Below are 26,722 nucleotides of genomic sequence, written 5' to 3'. Positions count from 1 at the left end.
ACAAGTAAGGCAAATGTTTTGGGATCAGTTAGTCTTCAATTGGACTTTGTAAATATCTCAAAAGAAAAATAGCCTTCTCATGAGGAATCTTTGACCATTATAAGTCCAAAATGTGTGATTAGCCTCCTGCGTAGGTAACTTTTTAGAATTTGTTTTTATTCTTTTTGTGGCCACTTTTCACATGTGCAAACTTTAATATGATAGACGCATTCTTATCCTAAACCCTTATGTCCCAAACACAAGCCACAAATACCATTTATCCCTTGCTACCCTTTGGGCCATTCACTTTTCTTAAATTCCATCATTTTGCGTTTTTATTCATGTAAATTTTATTCTTATAAGCATTCTTATTTGTCTTTAATCAAATTTATGTCTTGTGATGCTGTTGCTATTGTTACTTTATATTGTGGGATACCAATTCAAAAAAAACAAAAAGAAAAAAAAAGAAAGGAGCAGTAAAATAAAAATATATAGCTCAAAAAATCTTATTTGTCTTTAATCAAATTTATGTCTTGTGATGCTGTTGCTATTGTTACTTTATATTTGTGGGATACCAATTCAAAAAAAACAAAAAGAAAAAAAAAGAAAGGAGCAGTAAAATAAAAATATATAGCTCAAAAAATAAAAATGGAGAAAAAATCAAGTAAATAGAGAAGATGGAAAGAAAATAGGGAAAAAAAAAAAAAGGAAAGGAAAAAGAAGTGTCCCCACTGATTGCTCAAGTTCAACAACGCTACTACTTGTATATATATGCTTTGTGACAAATTTTGAATGCTACTTATTCTCTTTTACATATTTAATACTTACCACCCTTATCATCCATTTCACGTGACCTGTTTCTAACACTAAAAATGGGAAAGACCTTTTGCGTATTAAATACACATGTATATAGTGGTTGTAATTAGAATTATTACAAGCCTATGATAGAGCCCGACCTAGGATGGCTTGAGAGAAAGAACCCCATAAAGGTGAGATGAGTGACATAGTTACATTACTAGGAGATGCTTTTTTTTTCTAAAAAAAATATTCCATTGTCCCAACTGTGTTCATACCATGATCTCTTAGCATTATTACTCTGTAACTTTTGCTGATTTGAAGGGTGTAATCAGTTGGCTCATTACTTTCATATTTGAATATGATTGATTCTCTTAACTGCAAATATTTATAATTTGAGCTAATTTTATAGTCTATCGTTTTGCCTAGAAGTACAAAGTCTAATTACGGGGAAATTTGATTAATTCCTATTTTGTTATATGATTTTATCTCTGTTTTAGGAGTTTTTTGTGATAATAATGGGGTGAAATTGTAGCAAATATAGGAAAAATATAACAGAGGCAATTAAATGAAATAAAAAATAAAAAGAGGCTTGTTGTCTATTGTTTTTAATTTTCTCCTTTAATGGATTTATCTATGTGGAAGAAAGATATTCTTTCCTATGATTCCAATACTCTAGAGAGATTCGTAGGCTAAGGCTAAAGACATTAACAAAAGGACCAAACATTGCTACTAAGATTGATGATGGACTTAGATAAAGCCGAAAAAATAGGTGTACGAGATCTATAAAGTTTAGGGCCTTAAGATTGTAATTGGTTAATTTACAACATGGTTGGGCCCATTTATATCAACCTATCACATATATTCTTCAATTGGGCCCTGAAACCACCATTTCAGCCCAAACTACAAGTCTTTCATGGCCCCATAGCTCAAAAACATTGGGTAGCATTAAGGAATGGTAAAACAGTAATTTCACATGGCTACTTTCCTCAACAAGTCAAGCTAGATGCCACATAGATCAATGAAGGGCATGTTAGGAATCTTAAAGATCATTAATCTCTTAATTATATTAATTTGTGTAGCTGTTATATTTAATTAAAAGATTCTATATTCTACAGTATCTTTTATTTAATTAAATATCACAGTTAAACAAATTAAAGGAAGCATCTCCTCATCAAATCTATATCATCCTCTCCTATCAATATTAAAATTCAAATCATTATTTCTCCAAGACCAAGCCACTCATGAAAAAAAAAGTACATGTTATCAAAAAAAGGAAATACAAAGATATTCAAGACAAGGAAGATGAGGATGAAGATCAATAGTTTAAATTATATTATCTTGATTATCTTCACATTTTTACCTATTCAAGTTACCTAAAGGAACACATCTTTAACACTATAAAAGTAGGGTTTAGATGCAGATAGAGGACTGGGCTGCACTCACAGAACACGCAACACACCACTCTCTTGCTTATTCCTTTCTTCTTCTCCTTTCTTCCATCGCCATGTGTGGCTAGTCCTTAATTCTTGAAGATAGATCTTATGTCTTGAGTTCTTGTTCTTCATTAAAGAGTTGTAGTTTGATTTTTCTCTTTATGAATTTAATGATTTCTTAGAGTTCTGAGTTTTGAAATTTCATATATGAGATTTTGATTTTTCAAGTTGTTAATCTTTGCATCAAACTCTTTGTGGTTCAATTTATATTTTATGATTTGATTTCTTCATTCATATATTTTGTTCCTCTTATAATTAATTAATGTTTTTCTACAATAATATTGTTTGGGATGCATGGATCAATTATATTTTGAATTAATCCGTGATTATTCTATTTTAGGGGACAAACTATGAAATCAAATTGAATTAGATGCTAAGTTCTAGTCCTTATGGTTTATTTTTAGACTTTGCAGGATCAACTTCATATCTATTTGAATTGTGATAATCACATATCCATCCTCAGGAAGATTCACTATCATATTTGTTTATTTCTTTCTTTATGCGTTATTTATTTATAAAATTAAAATCTTAAAAACATATTTCTTCTATTTCCTTTATTTTCTTTGATTGTGTCTTTCATATTTAATTAGTTTTAGAATCAAATTTAACTTTACTCCGCATAAACAATAGAACTTACGTTGTGCTGTCATACTACATTAATCTAGAATTAGTTTGAGTGCTTTAGCACTGAGACGCATCACGAGCAACAAGCATGGACATACAGTCTATGAGGGTAAATAACTAGCAAGCACAGCCGAAACCACAAATACAAGCACAAGAATGATGCCCACAAATATCAAGCGAGCTTGTAAAATTCCTTAATTAAATATAAAAATGTTTTATAAAATAGGAACATACCAAGTAGCCACTAAATTAAATCTTTTTAGGGAGAACTAAATACTAATAACAAACGACAAGTTTGTAGATGTAAGAGTCAGGATCTCATTTTAGTCTAGGAGAAGATAGTAGAATAGCCCATAACTACTTTGGAGATTGGACGTAGAAGTTACATAAACTTAAGACTGAAACAATACAAATCATTGATACAATCTTCATATACTCTAGTTATATTTACAATGATAATTGTTCATATTTCTTTTTTTTTTTTACTGTTTTATTGAATTTAAAAAAAATTATTATCACGCTATTCTTAGTGACCTCCAAAACTAACACGGATTTTCAATTCAGTGGAGTTTCTATTATTATAATTTCTTTTGCTTAAAACTTTAGTTTGTATGGAGCTTTGAAGCAAGAATAATTTTTCACTCCGTCAAGTTATTCCCCTTCTAATCTTTTTATTGATTTTTGAATTGACTGGTTTTATGAAGTGAAATTTAAAAACTGCCAAGCACACACTTGAACCGCAGCCACACTATGAATCCGTTTGAATTAGCGGTAAAAAAAAAAAAAACTTATTTTTAATCTAAATTTTAAAAAAATGAGATTGGATAATGTAATTTATGTTTGGATTAATTTTTATAAAAGTCAATTTGTAAAATAAAAAAGTTCTCTGGATTATAATTAAATAAATAAGTTTAGTTTGTAAAATAACCCAAATGATTATGATTTTTATTAAATAATAAAAAATAACTAAAAATATGAATTTACAAAATATAATAATTTTAAATTATTATAATAGAAAGAAGTTATATTTAATGAATAAAGTATATTTAAATTAGATATCATAGTAATGTGAAAATTTTTTAATCAAATAATATTATGTAATTAATTGAATGACATACTATGCATGATTTATGTAAATATAAAATGAACAATAATGAAGTGGTAAAATAACTAAAAAAGGTGTGAATTTTATTAAATAATATTATCTCCAGTCCTTAATATAAGAACTAGTTGGAAACTTAATTTAGTCATAAATATAATATCCTAATCTATGTTGTCTCTAATATTTATCCATTTTGCCCCTAAGTAATCCTTACGTTATAGTTATTACACATGTTAATGAGTTTTTTTTTAAGATGCAGCTTTCAATGGACATGATTTATGGGAATATTTTATAGAATATAACATCTATTTATTACAAATAATTAATTTAATTAATTTTTTAAATATTCACAAATTAGTTATTTAACTCTTATATTAAGTATATATATTATACTAATATGAAAATTTTGATGCTTACATTTTGTACTGAAAAGAATGCAAGTCTAAGTTTGAATATAAGATGCTCTGGTCAAAAAAATAGTTTGAATATAAGATGGTATAATATAGTTTAAGAAAGATTCTTTTAAAAGCATGGGGTCCGACTAATTTTTTTTTTTTTTATCTTCTCTCTCCACTTTTCAAAAGTCATAAGCTTCAAATTTTTACTTATAACTTATGGTGGCTTTTCATCCAAAAGTTGAATTACTCCAATACCACTGCAAGCACACCAAATTTCACTCAATCTGCAAAATCGTACATTTTGCTCCAATAAGTTACTTTTCTCCTATTGAAATGCTGAAGCAAACAGGCACTGTATAACCAATTCCCTGTTTCATGCAAGATTTTCATTGCTCTACTTCTCAAAGCGTAAGATTTCCAAGTCACGCAAGTAACCGTTTGCTTGTTTGTAATTTAAAAGTAAACATCCACTTGGTTAGTCTTTTGAACTACAAAAGTAATTGCATATTTGCATATAATATGGAAAAAAGAGATAGGAAAAAAATAAGAGAGAGAGGATGACGTTTGAGTAGTCTCATCCAATCACTCCCTCTAAATGCATACCACGTGACTATAAAGATCTAATTTAGTTTATTGTAATTCTATTGAATGCATTATATACAAGGCACTTATTTACTGACAGTTCTGATAGTAGTTTGAGGACACAGAAAAACTGAAAACTGGTTTCACTCAAACTTGGTAAAGGTATTTCCAGCTTCTTCGAAAAGCTGCCTAACTTGCAACACACACAGGTTTTTTGTGACCACCATATATACAAAAAACTAACTCCTGCTGTTCAGAGAGTTGGTTACTTGAGAGGCTAAAACGGCAGCCTTGGCTCTTGTACTCATCAACATCAACTCTCTCACAGCACGACGCTGGTGCTGCCGCGCATTCTTTGCTCGCTTTGGAGCTAAACGGGTGTCCCTTTCCACAAATGCTAGTCTGAATTTCTCAGCCACTGACAATTCAGAGGGACATTCAGGTGATTGAGGGGCGGCCTTCATAATAAATCCGTGCACTGCCCATGTCCTAGGATCAATATCTCTAACAGCCGCATCGTCCAATGCAATATGTTGTAACGCTTCCCAAGGAACATGATCATCGTTGAACCCAAAAGGAGATTGCTTAGGATTTACTACAATGCGCGGACACTCTGCAGAAAAATCTTCTAAAGAATCCTTATCAATATTCGGCTGCAAGACAAAAATGCAGGTGAAATTTAGCAAATTCTATTTTAAACATCATGGAAACAACTCCAGCAACTATTCTTTTTTTTTTTTTTTTTTTAATAATAAACTAATATTATTTAATCACAGAAAATTCCTTCACACTGTAAGTCGTATGGAGTACATGCTAGTCAAAAGAAAACTAGTATTATCCAATCACAGATTCTACCAACACATCTCAATACTTTCCATGCCTCTCACAACCACCAACCCCCCAATATACTCACACCCTTCCCCTTTAACTGCCAATTAAGAAATACCCAAAACATCCTTCACTCACATGATCTGCTCTCACATTCTCATTGGGCTTCCTCCTATACTAATTGAAACCCATGTCCGTCAAAACATTTAATTAAAAAGCAAGCAAGAGTCTTATTTTATCGACGAACAAGGGAATCCTCACTGATAGGTTGGCTAGAAGATCTCAAGTGTTGATTTTGGCAGACAAAAAATGAGTTTTAAGCATAATCATGTCCCTCATTTTCTTCTAATCCTATCCTAGTAGCCCTGTCTAGATATGTGCACAAAGCCTATCGACATTCCAAACTCAAGGTAAATAATACATCTGCAATTCAGCAAGAACAGAATCTGCAATTAGGTAAAAGTTACCCTAATTGAGATGAGAAGAGTTTGAGTCTATACCCATACAAGCCATCTCAAAGATTGGGCACCACAAGCAATTGCATTTGTATCAAGCTCCTCCCATGAATCTTCCTCCAAGTAATTCAGCTTTGGTTTAAATATACTCAAGCATCTACGGGCAATGCTGTCACTCCTTGGACACCCTCTGCAACATTAACTATAGTTCATTGCCTGTTATGAAATTTCAATCCTAGTTAAAATACAATGTATCTCCCAATAGTGGCCAAAAAGAAAATCACTATGCAATGCATGTAATGAATAAAGAGGCTTCAAACTTTTGATTTTCTTTATCGAACTAAATTCACATAGAAGATTAATCCATTTATACATATGTGAATAAATGAAATTTGTTGAGCTATTTAGTTGTACTTGCAAACCAATCCTAATTCCTAAATTCATCAGAAACTGTTAGGACATTCAATTAATGACAAGCTTTGCATATAAAACCATGTTAAGACATTCAATTAACTCCCCATAAGGTCAACCATAAAAATCAGCATCTATGCAATAGAGGAATCAGAGAGACAAATTGAGATATGACTTGTGCCATCTGTACAATGACTGAATCGCATAGGAGATATGAAATACATGAGAGGAATTCTACCATGCTCCAATTTATCCAAAGGAAACACGATTATAAGTTTTACCCAAATAATTAGAGCACCACGCACATCATGGTGGTGCATTACAAACTACAAATCCACTGCAAAGACAAAATCATCAAAAAATAGAAACTTCTGCCTAAAGGTATCAAAGTCTTGTGTTTACTCTCTCTCTCTCTCTCTCATGCTCGAATATAGTCTTAGCCATATGAGCAGGCCATTCATTTGTCAATGCTTTGAATCTTGCTCAATGCCCTAATCTGCAACTGCCAACTGGCTTTGGTCTAATTCCCATTGAATTTCCGATTTTCAAGCACACACTGGCCCTTTTTTGGCTTTCAGATATATTCCTTTTCTTCAACAACGGGGGATAAAACAAAGAAAGGAAGAACATTAAAGATGTCTACAAGACAGAAAAGGTATATACCCGCATCTTAATGTCTCCAGCAATGAGCACTGCTTCACAAGTTCAGATACACCCATAGCAGTAATTTTGCTGCACCGGCTGCAAAACAGTCACAATATATCAAGAGGCTTCATATGATAGAGAAGCAAGTTAATCTAAAGTACAAGAAAAGTGCATATATTATATCATGCGGGGCACGAATTACAATATGCTGATGTCTAGCTAGCTACTTGCGGATGAAAATTGTACAGCTGTTGAAAAATCAGCAAGATGTTTGTTTGGGCCAGAGTAAAAAGTAAAGAAAATTCAGTATAATTATAACATCTGGTGGAAGCATGTAATCAGAAGAGTAACTGAGAATCTGCTTCAATTCTATTAGCTTCATAAACTCATACATATAGCCAAAAGGCTAAGGTTACACTCATTAAATCAGATTCTAAACTAAAGATATCTCAGGATAACCTAAATAATAATATCAACAAATGACAGAAAAAAAATAACAGAATCAGATTAGACCAAATAATAATAACAATAGGATTTTCCTATGGGAGAAATGGCATGGCAGCTATAAGCTATGGACAACAGAACCAACAAAGTACATTTATCTATAGTTAGAAAATCAAACCTGAATTTTCAATAATAATTAGACACTTTGAATAACCTCATGGAGTAGTTTAAATGGCTGGGTCCACCAAATAATTTGCAATCCAGCTGGTCAATTTGCATTATGTTTATCATGCATTCTTTTAACATCATCAAAGCTTATTAGTTACTTCTGATTATTTATAATATATATAACAGGTTAAGAGACTAAAAATCATGAAATATCTATGGCATTTATTTGCTATGTTAATACATTGAAGAGCCAAAGCTCTATACCTAATATCCAGAGCTCTAATAAGCCTGCATACTTCAGCAGCTTTTATTATGCCAAAATCAGAAACATCTGAACCAGAGACATCTAGGATTTCCCAGGAAGTATCAGCTAATGATATTAGAACATCATCGTTGAGCAACTTCCTTCGCCTAGCAATAGCTGCCACAACCATCTGCCAACATGTAATAAACTACTTATCAATAGATTACATAAGAAGGTCAACAAGAAAACAGCTATATTGCTTTAGAATATCCCCTTTCCCTGGCCCATTTCTCAATTCCATATCCTAACTTTATCATGACACCTCATGTCCTATCCCAAGTGAAAAAGTAGCACTTTGACACTACCAAGTGCATTTACACTAATGCAAAATAAAAAATTTTCTGTCGAGAAAAAAAAACTGTTCTTGAAAAAAGAACTTACAAGCTTATGCTCCTCTAGTCCTATTTATAAGTCACAGGCCAAGAAAAATCTTAAACTTCATTAACTCTCCCTTAAAATTCAACAACTTTCTAACTTTATCCCTAGTTATATCCCATGAGAATAAAATCAACACAAGAATAAATTAAGAGTAAAATTGTACATTCATATGGAAAATTCTCTCTCTGCCCTAAAATATGACCAAACAATTTCTTTTCTCTCTACCCTATAAACAGGACCAGAGGAGTAAGCCATACAGAAAAATAATTTGACAAAAAGCTTAGATTCGACTTAAAATTATTACAAAATATGCTTCATGGCATGTAAGTGCATATGCGCACAATTTTGCATGCACAATGCAAATTGAAGTGCAGATTTCTAAAATATTAGGTCTGAAGGTTATCAAATTTTGAATTCCCAATCCGGGCATATTTAATTTGTTCAGACTGTACAAAAGCCTTTAAAAAAAAGAAAAAACGAAAAAGCTAAACTGCAAACAAGTGCTTAAATAATCGATATTTCTTTAATGGTTTTCTAGTTGCTATCAATCTTCCTAACGTATTCAAGGTTAGCTAGCAGTACGTTTTCTCTATTTTTTTAAGACCAAGCCACTTCATCAAACTATAGTTTTCATCAAAATTAGAGAACCAATACCACCCCGATCTCAATTTATTTATATATGATAAAATTTAAACATGAAATTTAAATATACCCTCAACATGACAAATGTATATATTCTTTTTACATCCTTGTGAGTTGAAGAATTGCAACAGAAATGACTGTAAGAATATCACCATCATACCACATGACATGATAACATTCTGAATTTGGTTTCATCCGGTGCAATGTAGCTATTTCAGGTATTTGATCATTATGACTAACTTGTTAACAGCAGAAAATATGGCTGTTGAAAATCACATTCTCTTCCAACTTCAATTCTTATTTTTTATGCCTTCAAGGCACATATTTGTTGATTCTGTATCTAAGAATTCAGGGTTTTTTTCCTAGTAAGTGCTTGATATATCTCTGTTTTGTTATACATTTTTACATATAATTTTAGGATGTTACTATGATTTTTAGGCATATTTGAAGGAGATGTGAGTATTTTGTGCTGAAAATTAAACGATTTAAAAAGGGTCAATTTATTATGTTTTTATTGCTTTTATTATTTTCTTAATCACACTGAGAAAATTAGAAAAATAAACAAATGATGAGTGTAACTCAGACAACTGCAGCAGAGCGATGACATGGCACAGTAGGGGACATACAACATGATGCAACTAGGGATTGGGCTTGGACTGCCAAGAGCCCAAGCGGTTCTGTTGAAGGACCAAAGAAGAACTATTATGGACCAACAAGAGGCTAGAAAAGGCCCACAACATCAACGGATGGAGCTCTAATTAATTGAACTAGACCCAAACGTAGAGGATGATGAGGAGACCAAGCTGTACGGTGCATGGGAGACTAAGAACCTTCAGTGTTTGCAAATATCACAAAATAAGGCAACGTGGATGCATCTTCTTTGAGGATTCAAGGACATGTTGGGAAAAGACCACTTCAAATACTCATTGACAAAGGAGCAACACATGATTATTTACACTACGATTTGGCAAAAGGATTAGCGTAGAAGAGAGAAATAGAAACAGTGGCAGTAGTTGAAGTAGCTGGTGAAGGCAAGCTGAAAGTATATGGCTTATGGAAGGGTTTCAGATGGCAAATGCAAGGGAAGATTATCTATGGGACTTGAGAGTTAGGGAGGCTAAGACCTATGATATTGTTCTTGGGCTACATTGGCTAAAGAACAATGTGCATCATGTTCCAGGAATTAGGATACCTCGGCAATGTCATTCTGGTACAATGGGAGGATGTGTAAACTGCAACCAAATGGAATGAAGAGCTGTAAGTGGGCTAAGAAGGTAGATGAGCCAATGAAAGGAAGCTAACCTTCAATGCCTGCAAGTCAACCAAGTGATGTTGTTGTGCAGGGGTTAAACAGCATCTGGCATGATTTTCAGATGTGTTTAGTGAGGCAAAGGAGCTGCACCCCATAAGGGAAGATCATAACCATCCCATGATACAAGAGAACTCTTCTCCAATAGCCTCTCCTATCGTTTTGGCCAAGAAAAAGGACAATTCTTGGTTCGTCTGCATTGACTATAAGGAGCTTACCAAGAGAACAGTGAAAAATAAGTATCCCATTCCTTTGGTGACAGAATTATCGGATGAGTCAAGGGCGGCAACGTAGATTACAAAGGTATCTGCATGCCAAGTACCATCAGATTTGTATGGAGCCTAAAGATGCTTAGACTGCTTTTAAGACACATTTGAGGCACTATGAATGGTTAGTAATGCCATTTGGTCTTACAAATGTGACTGCAACATTTCAAGGGGCAATGAACAACATATTTAGAGAGCATTTAAGGAAGTTTGTGGTAGTGGTTTTGATGATATGCTTGTGTATAGCCCATCTCATGTGCAGCACTTGAAGGAGGCGTTAAGAATCTTGAGGAAACATGGTTATTTTGTTAAGGAAAGCAAGTTAACCCTTGCTGCAACCAAAGTGGAGTATCTTGGGCATATTATTAGCAATGGTAGTGGTTTTGATGATATGCTTGTGTATAGCCCATCTCATGTGCAGCACTTGAAGGAGGCGTTAAGAATCTTGAGGAAACATGGTTATTTTGTTAAGGAAAGCAAGTTAACCCTTGCTGCAACCAAAGTGGAGTATCTTGGGCATATTATTAGCAATGGTGGAGTTCCAACTAAACCCGAAGAAGATGAAAGCATTCTTGGATTGGCCAGAACCTACAACAGTGAAGCCATTACAGTCATCTTTAAGGTTGGTTGGGTATTACCGAAGTTTTATGGAGCAACATGGTGAATTAAGACGGTCTCTAACAAAATTGCTGAAGAAAAATAACTTCCCATGGTCAGATTCAACTGCTGCAACCTCCATATTATCCAAGATAACTCTAGTGACAACACCAGTTCTAGCTCTTTCAGACTTTTCCAAGATGTTTGTAGCACAAATAAATGCATGTGGTAGTAGGTTAGGTGCAGTTTTGATGCAGCAGGGCCAACCTTTGCATTTTTCAGTAAATCCTTGGGCTCCTGGGAACCAAAATCTCTTAATCTATGCAAACGAGTTGCTGGTGGTTGTTCAAGCGATTGAGCATTGGCACCAATATCTTGAGGAGAAGAAATTCATCATCAAAACTGATCAACAAAGTCTGAAATATTGTTGGATCAGAAATTGAAGACCTCTTTCTTGATGTGTTGGGGAACTCATGGGATATGACTATGAGATACATTATAAGAAGGGAAATGTCAACAATGTGGACGATGCTCTTTCTCATATGCCAAAAATGGAGGTTATGCAGATGACACTCTCTACTTGCTCTAATGAACTCTTGCTGGAAATACTAGAGTTGGGAGGATGATGGTGATTTAAGAAACCTCAATCTCCCATTTACAGCAACAACAAGGAGCTGTGGGGAAATATACTTGGGATGGCACTTTCTTGAGGAAAAATGGAAGGTCGGTGATAGGAAATAATCCTCAAGGCAGAAAATCTTAGAATGGCTTCATGCGAGCCCTCAAGGCGGTCATTCAGGTGTGCAGGCCACTTATCAAAGAACATAAAGCTGTTTTGTTGGAAAAAAGCTGCTTCAAGAAGTGAAGGGTTATATCTGGGGCTGTTACAACCTATTCCTATTCCTAATAAGATTTGGGAGAGTGTGACAATGTATTTAATTGAGGGCCTACCTAAATCTAATAGGAAGGATGCTATTTAGGTAGAAGTTGACAGATTAAGCAAGCATAAGTGATAGTGATCCTATCTTTTCAAAAGCAATTTTTAGAAGGAGTATCTGAAAATATTATAGATTGGCCAGAAACTAATCTCTTCATATCAACCTCAAAACAGATGGCCAATCACAGGTCTTAAACCATTGTCTAGAGACCTATCTACATTTTGTGTTGGGAAAAGCCAAAGGGTAAGTACAAATGGTTATCTTTGGCTGAATGGTGGTACAATACCGCTTTCCATACATCAACCAAAGCTACTCCTTATGAGTTATTATATAAGTAGCAACCATCAGTCCATGAGTAGCAACCATCAGCCCATATTCCTTATAGAAGATCTGCAGCAGTGGAAATGCTTGATAGATCATTTACAGCAATGGAGGAAGCTCTATTGGTGGTCAAACATCACTTAAACAGGGCTGTTAATAGAATAAAACAGAAAGCTGATGCGCAGAGGAGTGACAGGGAGTTTGAAATAGGGCAGTGGGTTTTCCTTAAGCTAAAACACTATGGATAAATTTCTACAGCAACAATAAGTCCGCAAAAATTAGCCAAAAGGTATTTTGGGACCTACAGAATTTTACAAAAAGTGGGTCCAGCGGCTTACAGATTGGAGCTCCCACAAGAATCTATAGTTCACCCTACCTTCCATATCTCACTACTAAAGCTATGTCCAGATCCTACTATAAAGCAACGCCATCCACTAGAAGATTGGCCTACTCCAACTCCAGAATTAATACCAAAAAGAATTTTAAACAAAATAATGGGAAAAAAGAAGGGACATATCATCACAGAAATTTTGGTTCAATGGCAAGGCCTACCAAATGAAGAGGCAAGCTGGGTTTCACTGTTCGAGTTGCATAAACAGCACCCTACTTTCAATTTTTCAGACCCTTGAGATCAAGCGTTTTTCGGCCCGCAGGGTAACTGATGTATCATTTTTTGAAAAGGAAATAGTGAGTTATAGCTAATTAGTAAAGTAGCCATTAGACTTGGGATGGGACTGATACCTATAAAAATGAATGAGATTGTAATTAGTGACAGCGTAGGAAGTAACTTAATTCAGAGTACTATTAAGGAAAAATTCTCTCTCCTACCTTTCTCATCTTTCACGACACACCACTTACCATGAATAATAAGATTGAAGGCCTATGAACTAAAAGAAGGCCCTTTTTCCAGTGGCTTAGTCACCCAGTAACAGATAAACAGCACAAAGAAGGAAAGAGGTTCATGTTAGTATATTAATTGACAAATTTCCTGGTAGCTTTTAACCTAAGAAAAACAATATATTCTCTCAGGATTGCAATAATTCTGATATTTAGAAATAGAGAGGTTTGTCCTTATGCTATATGTTACATCTGAAATGCACTAGCCATATGCTCAAAACTTTTACTTTCAGAATTTATGAAAGGAAAGTGTTCTGGTACACTACCTTTATATCAGCTGGCAGGTTGATAGCAATCTCACCCAAATCAGCAATGATATCCTGTAAATGCCTACCAACAACTCCAAGGCATAAACTGACTAAACTTGGAGGCTTTGTCTTCTTAGGTAGGGAGACTACATATAAGAACCATTTTCCAAGCCTAACGTCAGAAATGAATCGCAATATAAATAGTTTGGCATTGTGCAAAATAGTATGCAGAACCAGATTTTGATCACTCTTGTCAAGTCTAAAACTAAAACCAGCACAGTGTAACAATCATCAAAGATTAGCATGAGCTGATGAAAACAAAATGACAAGTCAAGAGTGTGATGAATAAGGTAAAAAACTGAATGCCTGCCAACAACTCCAAGGCATAAGCCGACTGGTCCAGCAAATCTGGAGGCTATCAAGCACAAAACACAAAATCCTTTCCATATTATCCACTGCTAACACTCAGAACAACATCATTTTGAAGTTAGTTATTTTCGCAATATCATGTCGATCCCCAACGAAAACCATGACTGTACAAACCAAAAAAGAAAAAAATTCCAAAACTAAAGTAGGTTTCGTCATAGAGCTTGAAATTTTAAGGCTTTACCTCTAACACGAAATACTGACACAAAACGGTACATCAAATAATAAATCCATACCCGAAGAGGGAAAGAAAGGTACCGGAAAAATGAGGGTCGGCGAAGATACTTGAGGGCTTGGAATTGATATTGGATCCGGGATTCAAATCGAGCTTTTGCAACGAAGTTGTCAAAGTCGTCACAGCTTTCCCTTTATCCATCAAAAATTAAAATAACGAAGAAATACTCTACCACTGAGGCAAGAGAGATTCCAGGGCAAACGAAAATTAATTAATAACGCGAACTTCTCCTGGTGACAAATATCTCACAGTAACAACCGACTTTTGAAACTGGTCAAAAAAAGAAGAACCGACTTTTGAAGGAACAACCCCCCTCCCCAAAAAATATTTTTTAAGGCAGTAAAGTTTCCTCAAGAATTAAATCGACCTTACGAACTTTACAAGCACCGGAGCATACCAAGAGCAACATGGGTCTCACCAAGTTCACATCCCCATTTTCTTGTCTTTTTGCTTCATGATTTGCAAGTCCATTAAAATATAGGAAAATTAAAGCAAAATAGAGGTGAATTTTAAAAAACAAAAGAGGTCACCTGACTTTAACAAATTCCAAATGAGATAGAGTAACTAAATTGAATTTTAAGATATCAGTAAATTTATAATGTTACCTTTTATTATATTTTTAAAAGGCCTAAAGTCAACCTCACCAACTGGTGCCAGCAACCGGCGCTGAGTAGTCTGGTGATCAGCAATTGTTTTGGAAAAAATTGCAATAAAAAACCTTAAAATATATAAAAGTATAATTTTAGGTTGTTTAATTCACAAAATTGCTACTAAGAACAAGGTTTTAAATGAGTTATGAAGTATTAGAAAAAATATAAAAATATCTTGCTTCTTTTTGTATTTTCTTTTTTCATCACATCCTTCCCTTCTCTTTCCTTTTTCATACAAACTGATGCTTCTAATGCAGCCAACAAGGTCATTGGATTCGTGAGTATCCTATCAACTCTCAAAATCTAAAATGCAAAACCCCCACCGGTGAAAATTTTGATATTCCAAAGATTTATTGTCACAAAATGATGTAACGTCCGCTCGAAGATATCCTGCTCTGTGCCATTATTCTCTTCCCCTATTAGCCACAGTGGAGCCAAGCCCCAAGCCCGTCACACGTACAACTGGTTACATTAATAGCTTTAATTATCTTTCACATGTACATCATCGTTCTTCTCATGACTGCACTCTACCCTAGGCTGGCCATCATTCTTCATCTCCAGCACGAACGGATCAAAAGCCAGATTTACGTAGTTTGCTCCTTCTATACATAATTGTTGTAATATTTTTTTTTGGGTGTGTCAAAGAAAGGATCCTACATTAATTAGGAATGTGGGAAGATAAAAACAAATTGAGTATTAATAAAGAAAAATTGAAAATTGAATAGTTTTAATGCCTTAAACATGGAGCAATAAAAATTCTTAATGGGTGTTGAAGATTTCAAATATCAAACGGTGGATTTTTATTGCACTTAAAGTGCCAAACGATTTCAATGCATTATGAAACCGCAATGCCACCGTTTGGATGATTTAATCATCAATTCAAAATGGAGCAACACCTTGAAAGCTTTTAAACATTTTTAATATATTGAATGATGATTTTGAAAATTTAAACGGAATGCTCCATTTCCTTGCCTCCAATGGTTCAAATCATGCAATCAAGTCATTCAATGTCTTCAAAGTTCAAAACTGAAATTTTATCATTAAGAGGCAAGAAAACGTTCATATCTTGGAGCCTATATAAGAGGCATTGGCTAGAGGTGCAAAGAGACATAGCTCTAAAGTTTTCAAGCTCCTCTCTTCCCCCTCTTGTGTGCTCTCTTACCTACTAAGTTTACTACTATCTTCTGCTGTTCTGCTCACTGTGTTTTACAGGAAGGATCCGTTTAATCCTGGAAGTGCCGCATCCTTATCCACCTGTGATTGTGGAATAGCTCTTAAGGACAGCGTCCTTAGGACGTGACTCGGATTAACTTTTATCTTGTAGGTGCTGCCGCCAACAATAATTTCCTATTTCCAGCCCGTGTTTACCTCATCTATACAGCACCCCTCACATATTGGATTTTTTTTTTGTTATTAGTAATAACATTGTTGTAATTTCCCAATAAATACTTGTTTTCACTCATTTCATAAAAAAAATCTATGAACAAATTTTGTGTTCATTATAAAATTATGACAAAATTAGTCATAAATTACACACCCATGCAATGCACATGAGAGCTTTCGAGTTGACAACTAAATTGTGAAAATTGGCATTAACTCAATTTTTAGTAGAAATTGACATTATTTTCACAATTTAGTTATCAATGCCAGGTTTTAGTATAAAAAATAATAAATGTTGAAGAGTTATTCACAATGACTTAAGTTTTAGTAGAAACTGGTATTATTTTACAATTTAGTTATCAATAACAAATCTAGTATAAAAAATAACAAGTGTTGAAAAGTTATTCACAATAACTTAAGTTTTAGCAGAAATTGGCATTATTTTCATAATTTTAATTGCCAACAACAACTCTAGTTTGAGAAATAATAAGTGTTGAGTCTTTAATAAAAGAACTTTTACTATTGAAGAATCAATTCATGTCGTGTTGGTTGAAACTGAGTCAATTTCAAAACTTCTAGATGATGATGCTAAGATTGTTCAAGGTCTTGAAAAATTGAGTCTAAACAAGTCTTCCAACAAAATGCCTTTTGTGAAAAACAAAGAAAATAAAGATAATTCCAATGAAATGTTTTCTCAAGATAATCTAGATAAACCTAAGGCTTGGAGACATAATAAAGACCATCCTATAGATCAAGTCATTGGTGAAATCAATGAAGAGGTCAAAACTCAGAGACAAGTATTCAATAAAGTGTGTTTCTTTGCAATTATCTCGAATATTGAACCTTCCAATATCGACAAAGCCCTATCCGATGAATTTTGGATAGCAGCAATGCAAGAAGAGCTAAACCAATTTGAGAGGAATCAAGTTTGGGACTTAGTACCCCAACCTAATGACCATCCAGTCATAGGCATCAAATGGGTATTCAAGAATAAGCTCGAAGAATCTGCACAAATTGTTAGGAATAAAGCCAAACTAGTGGCAAAAGACTATAATCAAAAAGAAGGTATTGATTACGAGAAAACATATGCTCTAGTAATTAGATTGGAAGCCATACAAGTACTCTTAGCCTTTATCTATATAAAAGATTTCAAATTATATCAAATACATGTTAAAAGTGCTTTTTTGAATGGTTATATTATAGAAGAAGTTTTCATTGAACAACCTCCTGGATTTGAAGATCCAAATCTTCCTGATCATGTTTATAAATTGAAAAAAGCTTTATATGGATTGAAATAGGCACCTAGAGCTTGATATGAACGTCTTAGCAATTTTTGATAGAAAAAGATTTGGAAAGAGGCAAAGTCGATGCAACACTCTTCATAAAAAGAAATAGAAAGGAACTCTTAATTGTTCAAGTCTATGCAGATCATATCATATTTGGTACTACTAATAAGGATCTTTGTCAATAATTTGCCAAGTTAATGCAAGGAGAATTCGAGATGTCTATGATGGGAGAATTGAACTTCTTTCCTAGATTACAAATCAAATAAAGGAAGAATGGCATATTTATATCACAAACGAAGTACCTGAGAGAGCTTCTAAAGAAATATGGTTTCGATAAGGCAAAAGGTGCAAATACTCCAATGAGCTCTACAATTTCTCTGGGTACGGACGAGAAGGTCAAGGATGTGAATTTGACTAAGTATAGAAGAATGATTAGATCACTACTCTATCTCACAGCAAGTAGACCAGATATTCAATTCAACATAGGGATGTGTGCTAGATGTCAGTCAGCCCCTAAGGAATCACATGCAAAAGCCGTTAAGAGAATTCTTAGATATCTTACAGGAACACCAAATCTGGGGATATGGTATCCAAAGAATAGAGCAGAATACTTAATAGGATACTCAAATGCTGATCATAGAGGTTACAAGACAAATAAAAAAAGTACGAGTGGACAATGTCAATTTCTTAGAGGTTTCCTAGTTTTATGGTCAAGCAAGAAACAAAACACTGTGGCCATATCTTCTACAAAATCAGAATATGTTGCCACTGCAAGCTGTTGTGCTCAAATATTATGGTTAAAATAGCAGCTACAAGATTTGGGAATCAAATTAAAGGAAATCCCAATTCTCTGCGACAACACGAGTACAACAGTTTATCAAAGAATCCTGTCCATCATGCCCGAACTAAACACATTGATATTCGACATCACTTCATTCGGGATTATGTTCAAAAGAAAGACATGAAGGTAGAATTCATTCCTACTGAATATCAAGTTGCAGACATTTTCACGAAGCCCCTTGACCAACAGAAATTCAATTACTTCAAATAAAAATTGAGAATGGTAAATCCCAATGAGTTGTAGGAAATTCTATAACATCTCTTTATTTTGAGTATTTAGTTTTAGTGTTTTGATGATCAAAAAGCTTACTTAAGCATCAGAATGGATAGAAATTTACTTTGCAGGAAACTCTGTTTTGACATTAAAAAATAGAGATAAATAGAGAAGAAGATATTCAAAGAAGACATCGATAATTAGAGTTCAAAAGTTGCTCTATTTATCAATCACTTGATCGATAATAGCATTTATGGATTAGATCATCGATTACTGAAGCATGTGGAGAATGTCACTTGGCAAATTATGGATAACTTGTTCTATAATCTAGATTATTGAACACATGATTGATCAACTGAAAGAAAATTCTGTGCCTAAGCAGAAAAGCAGTCCAAAAGGTAACCCTGATCTAATCGAACATCTCTTTTATCGATAACATTATTGATCAACACATGCAAGTATGGTTTCTGACTGCAAAGTATCCATAATGTGTTCGATTATATGCTTGTTCCACAACGTGTTCCATAATTGTTCATCGTATTCTTATGTTCTTCAAAATTATCAAACGGCTGATCGATCATGCACATAATCAATAATCTGATCGATAATTCTTAGGGTTTTTAATGTTATGTTTTTGAAATTCCTTTGTTTGTTTCAGAACCCTAACTCGATAACCGTTACCCTTGTTTTCTAACAACGGTCAAAATCTCTCCTATTCCTGTACCATGTTTGGATGGAGAGAAAATGGGGAAGGAAAGAAAATGAAAGAGGAAAATAGGAGAAGAAATGAGTTTTTCTCTATTTGGATGAGGGGAGAAAAGTGAGAGGAAAGAAAAGTAGAGGAGAAAATAGGATGTGGGACCCATTTTATTTTCTCTCCAAATTTTCTCTCCATATATGGAGAGAAAATGAGAAGAAAACTTATATTCCCTGTATGCCCTCCTCAAATATAGTCTAAGAATATCACATTCCACCTTTAATACAAGTTTTTTTTTTTTTTACTTATGACTACTTCATAATTCAACAAGATTATCTCATTATATTGTAGCTAAAATCAAAAGCTACATATGAACTCCATTCTTTTACATTCAATGAACAATGCAAGAAATCCGCACAAGTTAATATATATATATATGTATAATTTCTTCATCTCTTTCAACTTTTATATTAAATTTTTACTATTTATTAATAATCTTAAATAATAAGTAATTTATTTGTATCATTTCATTATGTTTGATTTTAAAAAAATTATCCACTTTTTTTTTATTTTCACCTTTAAAAAGAATATTTTTTACTAAATTATTTGGTTTTTCAATATAATCACATGGTAATAAATTTTTATCAAATAATTTGATTTTAAATTATTTAATGATATTAACACTAATAAGATTTTTTTATTATGATATTTAATTTAATTTATAACATGATACATTTTGATACAAGAATAAAGGTATTTTAGTCATTCACATATTTACTCATTTTCTTTCCTTCCTATTTTCTCTCATGCATCCAAACATAAAGAAAGATAATATTTTCTCTTCAGTTTTCTCTTCTCTCTATTTTCTCTCCTCCTAACTTTTCTCTTCATCCAAACGGAGCATTAAATTTCTCACAAAACTTCATCTGAAAACACCTTCTAAGCTCTTTCAATGCTTAACCCATCCTCTCTCAAAAATCACCAAACATTTCTCTCAGAAACCAAGATTACACAAAAATAGCCCAAGTTAAACAACCTGGTTCAAGTCAAGAAGAGAGTACTAAAAGGCGGACTCCATCTAAAGAAACAACACCATCAAGTGCCAAAACAAAGTACAGACCCAAGTTCGACAAGATAAACCACAAAGGAGTGGCACGTTGAAAATCTGACCAAGAGAAAGACTTGGTTAAAATCCAAACTGCTTGTAGTTTCTAAAGGATCAAAAACTGAGTCCGATGAAAAAATCTCCGTTTAGAAAGTTGTGGATGGTGCTATTGGTCTGATAGTTTCTAAATAGCCGAGAAGAAGAAACAGAGGGCCAGTAAAGGAGTATCTCATTAAGCTCCAATTCAAGGTAATCCCTCTTAATCTTGTTAAGAATTTCTAGTGGGTAAGTTAGATGAAGCGGTAAACTCAGGAAAATACAAAACTGACTTTACCATAAGAAAATTTTGTCCAGTAGTTTCTGTAAACTTAGAAATGTTAAAGAAAAATGAGAAAATTAGGTTGGATTTGTCTGAGCCCATAGAATACTACACGAATTGGTTAACCATTTAAGGGGATTACTGTCCAAAGGTGGTTAGGAGGTTTTACTGTAAGATGGAGGTGAATGATGCATATGATGAAAAGGAAAAACTAATAAAAAGCTTTATCACCACCAAGCTTAGAGGCCGAACTATCACACTAGACCCTGTGAAGATTAATGAACTATTGGGTACTCAGGAGCATGTAAGAGGGCCTGAAATGAATCCTGTAAAGGCCTATAAAATTATAATGCAGAGTGATACATACCTTAGAGAACATAGATTTCCCCCTAGCCAAATATGTGATTATTTTAGGATAATCCGCTTTATTTACTCTAGGAACATAGGCAATAAATCAGGGAGCTTTTCACATTTAACCCAAGAGAATTATATACTGCTGGCCAGAATTATAAGTGGGGAGAAGATCAACATTGGGGCACTAATCTATAGCAAGATCAAGAACTTCACAATGTTCAAATCCAAGGCAACCCCCATTCCTTACCCTTAATTAGCTTCATATTTTCTCCAAGTGTATAACATTTTCCACCTCGAACCTGGAGACACCAAGAAGAAAATCCCTTTCTTTAAAACTACTCAATTGAACAAAATGAGGATTCCATAGCCCTTCCATCAATTACAAAAGAAGGCAAAGAAAGGGAAAAGGAAACAGCCAGCCACCAGTGCCTCAAGGGGTCAAGATGAAGTTCAGTCCTCTGTAGACCCAACCCAGACCTCTGCACCGTCTTTCTATGGAGCTTCCATCTAAGGACTATTTCAGAATGAACTTTAAGCTTTTGAGAGCAGACAGTATAATACTGCTAAAGAATATAGAGAAATATCTGATAGAAAGTTTAAAGGACTATATAAGGTTCTCGACCTTCACTGACAAGCAATGGCAATATTGGAAAAGGAAGTTTCCTCAAGATTTGATGCCATTGACAAAGAGCTTCAGGAAGTTAAAAGACTAGTCCACTCACTATATCCAACTTTTTTGGCACTTTCTTCTCCTTTGAGGATCTATTTACTCATCCAGCTGCACCTCCCTACACTGAGCCTAAACCTGAACCCACTTCAGTTCCTTCTCCATCTCCTCTTACCACTGTACCTACCTCTCCTTCTTCATCTTCATCTACTGTTCCTCTCCCAACCTCTCTTGCCCTTATTCCTATCTCTCATCCTCAACCTCTCCCACCTATCTCTCAAGCTTTCTCTCTAATTTCTTAGTTACCTCCACTTCCCCTTCCTCTTACTTTACCTCATCTTCCTATCCCTTCCACATCTTCTATCTCTGATGCTGATAAAAAGGGGGAGAAGGATATGGATTTAGATTTAGATTAGTTTTTCTTTATCTTCTTTCAATGTTATAGCAATTTGATTTTTTGTTGATGACTCTTTCACTCTTTTAGTATTTAAATGTTAATTAACAGCTTACTTGCTTTTTAGCTCTGTTAATATTTCTGTTTTTATGAATTTTTGGCAACTGTTTAATTCCTGTGTTTTATGTGCTTTATATATCTTATGTTTTGTCATCACAAAAAGGGAGAGAATGTTAGATTTAAGGTCTTGATGATATCAAAATAAGTAGCTGAGTTTCTTTACGTACATGTTAAGTTGTTATTCGATCATAAGTTGGATCATTGGGTTGATCGAACACGTGTTAGATAAATGACTGACTTTCTGTGAGTTTAGATACTGTTAAGTTTTATCGATAACATCTTGTATAACCACTATGCTAGATAACTTGTTAGATCAACATATTTTCGATCACCTATTTGATCATTGGTAAACTTGCTTGAATGTGGTTTCTGTTAGGTAATTATCGATCACTTGATCAATAATTCAAGTGTTCGATAAGCTATCAAGTAAAAAGGATAAATTTCTCATGGTTAACAAGCTATTATCAATAACCTTAGGGATAAGTGAGATTATTGATCACGTGACAGATTATTGGCAAGATCACTTCAAGCCATATCTATTTAGAATACTTTTGGAATTATCCATTACCTTATCGAATATCATATTTATCAATAACTTGTTCTAAAACTATCTAAGTTTATCTTGTTACATTGTTTGATAATGTGTTCGATCAAGCTTCACTCTATATTTCTCTACTTCAAATTTTACTCGGTCAATTATCAATCAAATAATCACAATTATCGATCATATAATCGATAATTACACTTATCGATCATCTAATCGATTAATGTCATGTTTTTCTATCTAACTCTGTCAAAGTCTTTTAGATAGATTTTCAGATAACTTGTTTGATCAAGTACTCATCGATAACGTTTTAGATAAGTTTGTTTAAAGTGGTTTTCCACAATTACTTCAATTATCGATAAGCTGTTGAATAAAGTGAATTATCGATCATCTGTTCCATAAAGATCAAACACATTTCTTTAAACTGTTCTTCACGATACTATTCAAAAAATATGATACTATCTTATCTTCAAGCTTTTCTCAGCCTTCATCAATCATCTTATATTCTTATAAAAACTGACAAAGGCACCTGTTTCAAGATACAAGCTTTTGAACTAATTTCACATGAATTTTCCTTATAACTTCACTTTGACTATATTCCACTATTTATCGTTAACCTATTCCATAAATTGTATGATCTATAATGTCTTCGATAAGTGAGTCTACATTTTAGAATTGCTTCTCTTTCATTTAATCGATAACTTTCTCGATTAATGGATTATCGATAAGATCTTCAATAATTTGACTCTTTAATTATCTGATCTTGGGTTCATGATTTTCACTTCTTATATTAAAATTTAGAGATCATCATCTATTCTGTTGTTCACTCATATCCCTTCTTGAAGAAATCTTACTTCTCTACCAAGACACTTCTGCAGATTACGAAGCACAACGGTTATATTATAGACTCAAGCTACTATGTCAGAAGTGTATTTATTACAAACAACCATTGCAACTACAAACATATGCAAGTGATATCCCAACGGCTACAATCTCTTGTGTCTAATAGAAAATTGAAAGTCTCGAACTATAAATGGCGCGAAGAGCATTGAATGAAGCAGTGAATAAAGCAAGTTACCAACCGTTGAAAGTAATCTTTGCATTTAATACTCCGTTTTTTGTACTAAGCTTCAATGTTTATCATATACACTCTTAACAGAGTTTGTAAATCATTTTATTGAGTTCAACGAGTGACTCAAGAATTTGGGATTCTTGAGAAGACTATAACCTTACAGTGAGTGGGGGGAGTGATTGAGGATGAGCTCAATTGCTGTACTAGGGCACCAAAAGCCCATTGAATTTTGGGGTTTAGTAAAAAACTCCAAGTCACTCTGAGGATTAGAAGTAGGTCAAGTGGTTGAGACCAAACCAGTATAATCTCTTGTATTATTTTTCTTCTGCTTATCTTTGATGAAATCTTTCTAAACTAGTCTCCATTGCTTTATTCGGTTATTTATTTTATAAATTCAAGTTTTATATATCACCTAATTCACTAACATATTTGACTGGATCATGTTAGAATGGTCATGGCTTAATTTGGATAAGTTCTACTTGAAAAGGGATAAAAGTTGACCTTTTAAGGGCAAAGTTTGACCTTACAAAATTTTGAGCAAATAATAGAGTATGGAGCCAAAACTTATTAGTCCAATATATTATAGTTTTAGCTCTAAAATGAGTGGCATTTCATAAAATTTGAAGTTTTGTACAAAAATTTTTACCCTTCCAAAGTTGGGCATAAATTCTGGAAAATTGAAAAAAATGACTAAATGAACAATACATCTTGACGTTAAAACTGGGCACACATGAGCTGGACTCATATTTTGATTGTATTCTTTTTCCTTGAAGAGCTCATTGCAAGCTTCAAGTAGGATTTGGAACCCTATCATTTTGATTTTTCTAGAATTAGTTATGATTTTTCAAAATTTAGAGAAATTTAGGGTTACTATGACTAGTAACCTGAGAAAATAAATATAAAAATTCAAAATTCCCTGACTTAATGAATTGGAAAATGGTTCCAAAAGCCCCTACCTGATATAAAATTGGGTAATAAAGTAAGGTGTGACAAGAGGGCCTTGACTAATCTAGAGAGTGTCATTGGGTAGGACAACTCGATTAGCTAACCCGTTTTTTGCAACCCAAACCTGAGAAGGTCTAATGCCATTTAGATCTGCAGTATGGTCCAAAACCCAATTTCGCTCCTTAATCTTTGGAACCATGTCAATGTACTCTAAAAGCATATAGAGATGGAGCAATCAAAGCTCTACTTTCATGTCCAATTTTAAGCCATTCATGAAAGCACTGATTAAGATCTCCTCATCGTAGCTCCTTAATGTCATGGACAATAACTCAAACTGTGTGATGTAGTCTAAGATGCTACCATGTTGGTGAAGAGCCATTAACATCTCATAAGTATTTCTACATTGTGATGGATGAAAACAAGCACAAGATCATGTTTGAGCTCCTTCCAGTCAATTACTGGAGATCTCATATCCTTCTGTTGAAACTAGTTGAGAGTATGATCTTCAAAACAAAGGACAGTTGCATCTAGCTTGTTAGAATTAGCGACCTTGTTAACCTTAAACTAACATTCAATCTGAAAAATCCACCCAAGAAGCTCATCGCAAGGGAACAAAGGAAGATTGAATTTACAGTAATTGGAACTATTGAAATTGGTACCACCACCTCTACTTACTCTCAATTTTAATGATCAGAGAACCTACATGAGCCATTTTAGGATCAAAAAGAGTTGTAAGAGAACTTCTCCTTCCTAGCGACATGCTAACTAGCTTGAAGTTTAGTAAGCAATTTTCCATTAGGGATTTTATAGTGGCCAGATCACATTTGATAGTAGCAATACCTCCACTCGCACAACCCGACTTCGATACCTTTAATGGAGACCAAAATAGAGAATATGTATTGATCAATTGAAAATATAGCTCTACGGAGTATAAGTCTTATGGAGCATACCTACACAAAAGGAACAACTCAAATGTACATTCGAGAGGCGTAAAAACTCTCCTCACAATTCTCTTATTACAATTTACATACCATATAATAACCCCTCTTGTTATATACTATATGTGTTTTTGTATGTTTTGTGTGATTTTATATATATCCCTTGGTTGGTATGCATTTCAGGTAGTTTTATCAACATCTTGGTCATTCTGTCTTAGATGCCATAGTAGATTAGCTTAAGCACCACGACGAATTCACCTCATGAGAAGCATAACATCATTAATTCAAACGAAACCGTTTTGGCTAGGCACCGTGGCAGACGACTAGACTTTCATATTTAAAACCAGATCACATGCCTCTATTTGAGATCAGTCTCATTTAAATTTCTCTCACCCAAATCTTGTTTTTCTTCATTCTCTCCACCTTGTTTCATCCCATCTACCATTCCACACTATTTTTAGCCACATTCCATCACGTTTCGCTGATTATTCTTCCTTCCTTCCATAATCCTATCCATCTCCATCTTCATATTAATTTTCAACGGCTATTGGAGGACCAGAGGCTCGGTTGAGCTGTTTTCCAGTCATGAACGGCTGAATTCATCTATTCCTTGATGATTGATGAAGCTATTCTGAGTTTCTAGAGCCTTACGGAAGTTTAGTTGTGCTTAATTTCAATTTCTACTCTGTGTATGTTACTTGTAGTTCAA

At 33.9% G+C, this 26,722-nt stretch overlaps 1 protein-coding gene across 2 annotated transcripts; it reads right to left on the bottom strand.

The window, feature by feature from the left end:
- Positions 1–4,931: 4,931 nt before the first annotated feature.
- LOC114757794 (uncharacterized) lies at positions 4,932–14,760 on the bottom strand. Of its 2 annotated transcripts, none has more exons than XM_028946879.1 (6): positions 14,490–14,760; positions 13,846–13,999; positions 8,192–8,361; positions 7,334–7,411; positions 6,305–6,449; positions 4,932–5,629 (listed from the first exon to the last, which is right to left on the bottom strand). In XM_028946879.1, exons 1-6 carry the CDS (start codon positions 14,627–14,629, stop codon positions 5,216–5,218), a joined length of 1,101 nt encoding a protein of 366 aa, XP_028802712.1. In that variant the 5' UTR covers positions 14,630–14,760; the 3' UTR covers positions 4,932–5,215. The 2 variants fall into 2 exon arrangements, with proteins under 2 accessions (XP_028802712.1, XP_028802713.1); XM_028946880.1 differs by having other exon boundaries at positions 13,846–13,973; positions 14,512–14,759.
- Positions 14,761–26,722: the final 11,962 nt, after the last annotated feature.

The sequence above is a fragment of the Neltuma alba genome, unplaced genomic scaffold (assembly GCF_004799145.2).
Source record: "Neltuma alba isolate B1F8T4 unplaced genomic scaffold, ASM479914v2 tig00010639_pilon, whole genome shotgun sequence".
Taxonomy (NCBI): Eukaryota; Viridiplantae; Streptophyta; class Magnoliopsida; order Fabales; family Fabaceae; genus Neltuma; species Neltuma alba.
The sequence above is the reverse complement of the archived record's forward strand: the minus strand, read 5'-3'. Positions and strand labels throughout refer to the sequence as shown.